The 2,676-nt window shown below is 51.6% G+C and overlaps 1 gene segment (V, D, J or C); it reads left to right on the top strand.

The window, feature by feature from the left end:
- The first annotated feature begins 694 nt into the window (after positions 1–694).
- LOC120596570 (immunoglobulin heavy variable 3-21-like) lies at positions 695–1,236 on the top strand. The segment is given in 2 exon segments: positions 695–803; positions 905–1,236. Coding segments are annotated over 2 exon segments (378 nt in total).
- The last annotated feature ends 1,440 nt before the right edge of the window (positions 1,237–2,676 follow it).

Consider the following 2,676-nt stretch of genomic DNA (forward strand, 5'->3'; position numbering starts at 1 on the left):
TCATGTATGTGCGTGTGATTCCAACTGTACACGTCATCCTTGCGTGGCTGTGGCGGACAGAGCTCTACCACAGCAAGACGACTACCGTCCAAGTGCAGTTATTAGTGGACAAAGAAAGTTAGAGGCACAGAGAGTGACATTCAGATGGGACTGACGCCTGCAATACACCTGTGACCCTGGTTCTCGCACGTGCTCTCCGTTAGCACTAGAAGGCAGCAAATCCCACACGCGCTCAAGCAGGACGGAGAACTGCACCTCACTGGGCACGTCCACTCTCTCCTTGAGGTGGCCCAGAGGAGCAGTGGGCTGCAGTGGGGAGCGTGCAGGCCAGACACATGAGTTCACTCTTACACACGTGAGCTCTCGACACCAGCAAGATCTGTGGTCCTGTTTGGCCTTGTTCACCTGTGATGCAGGTAAATGATATCATGTCACATGACTTAAGTGCATGAGTATAACGCAATAAGATGATGGTGCTAAGTGTTTAAGTAACACATGTCACAATAAAAGGCATATTTTACAAAATGTCCTCATTGCCACCACGGGCCCAAACACACGCACACCTGATCTGGGTTCTGCCCTCTCTGTGGGTCCACAACCCCCGAGCTCTTTATACAGTCAGAGCACATGCAAATAGGGTCCCTCTGCTGATAAAAGCCAGCCCAGCCCTGAGCCTGCAGCTCTGGGACAGGAGCCCAGACCCGCGATTCCCAGGTGTCTCCATTCCGGGATCAGCTCTGAACACGCACGCCGCACCATGGCGTTTGGGCTCAGCTGGGTTTTCCTCGTCGCTGTTTTACGAGGTGACTGATGGGGAACAAGGGACACTGAGTACGTGAGTGGGTGTGAGTGAGGAACAGGGACGTGTGACTGTTTCCTGACCCTGACGTGTCTGTGTTCACAGGTGTCCAGTGTGAGGTGCAGCTGGTGGAGTCTGGGGGAGACGTGGTGCGGCCCGGGGGGTCTCTGCGACTCTCCTGTGTGGCCTCTGGATTCACCTTCAGTAGCTACTGGATGACCTGGGTCCGCCAGGTTCCGGGGAAGGGCCCGGAATGGGTCTCATCCATTAGTGGTGATGGCAGCAGTTACATATACTACGCTGCCTCCGTGAAGGGCCAATTCACCATCTCCAGAGACAACGCCAAGAACACGCTGTATCTGCAAATGAGCAGCCTGAAACCTGAGGACACGGCCCTGTATTACTGTGCGAGACACAGTGAGGGGACTTCAGTGTGAGCCCAGTCACAAACCTCCCTGAGGGATACAAGAGAGGGTGCTCTGGACACCAGGGGGCGCTCAGGGTACACACAGCACTGCACACACAGACCAGCCCAGCAGCAGGTGCACAGGGAGCTGGGGAAGGGGCTTCCTGTTGGAAGCAACGATTTCCTCTCAAATCTCTCAGCTGCCTCCCAGCAGAATTACTGCTGTTTCTTTGTGGCTCTAATTTTCCACATTCTCACACAGATGAGAAATGATGAAGTAACCTGTCTGTAGAAGGCATATCAGCAGTGCCTGGGGACCTTTCCTGCAGCAGCTTTCAATCTGTTTTTTCTGATATCTTGACAGAGAGACCCCCTGAGGGCTTCGCGTCCCTGAGGCTGGTTCTCTTTTTCACACAGAGAGACACAGCACAGTGCAGGGACCTGTGTGCTGAGCTCAGGCTCTGCCCCCGACAGACACACGCTGTCCCTACATGGGTGTCCCTTCAGACAGGACACGAGGCCACAGGGGTAGGATGAGCCCCCCAGGACTCTATCCAATGCCATTTCTGTTTTGCGTACAATGCAATACCCTCCAGGTCTTCACTTACTCAGGTGGATTTTTAAATCCTCCCAACATGACCAGGTTCATCTACTGTCCTATTTTCACTAAGTCTGAGCTCCATGAAGCTGGATCCCAGTTCAATCTCACAGCCTCCACCCAGACAAGTCACAGAAGAGGGGTTATGTGTATATATGGCATTCACCTGTCCCTAGTTCATCTGCTATCATTAATGTAACAGTTCTGTCCATTTCTTGACCCCCAGGCAGCTTATACTCAGGGAGTCTAAAGGTGACTTGCTTACCCTACGTGTCATGCACACTTATGATTCAAGGTCACACAGGCACTATTAAAGGATAGGTCTGCATCCGGTGGGGGCACAGCTGGCTGCTGACCATTGGACACCACTAAGAACTCAGAAACCTTATGAGAGAGGACATTGTGATGGACGCGCCTGTACAGAGCACTGCGTTGGACACCTCATCGGTGACTATGGTGAGACAGGGTCAGGGAACTCGTTGGATGTGCCGGTCAGTTCTCATGTTTCTTCTTTTCCCAACGTTCCTGTCCTAGTGGGGTGGGACCACCTCACCATGCCCTCACTTAGCATTTTCTTCCTCCTAAAAGCCCAGTTTTAAATACCATCGTTCAGAATGCAAACTCCAACATGCGAAGTTTGAGGGTCACAATTCAGTCCATAAAATTACACCTGTGGACTCCAAAATCCACGGTCTCCCTCATGTAAAATGAACTCTAATCCAACATCCCCAAATATCTTACTCGTTACAGCATCAACTTAGAGACTAATGTGCAAAGTCTCATCTAAACATCACCTCATCAGATCCTGGTGGATCTTGACATATGATTCATCCTGAAGCGAATGTCCTCTCAAAGTATGGCCTTCAAAATGTG

This window comes from Pteropus medius, unplaced genomic scaffold, assembly GCF_902729225.1.
Source record: "Pteropus medius unplaced genomic scaffold, Ma_sr-lr_union100, whole genome shotgun sequence".
In the NCBI taxonomy this organism is placed as follows: Eukaryota; Metazoa; Chordata; class Mammalia; order Chiroptera; family Pteropodidae; genus Pteropus; species Pteropus medius.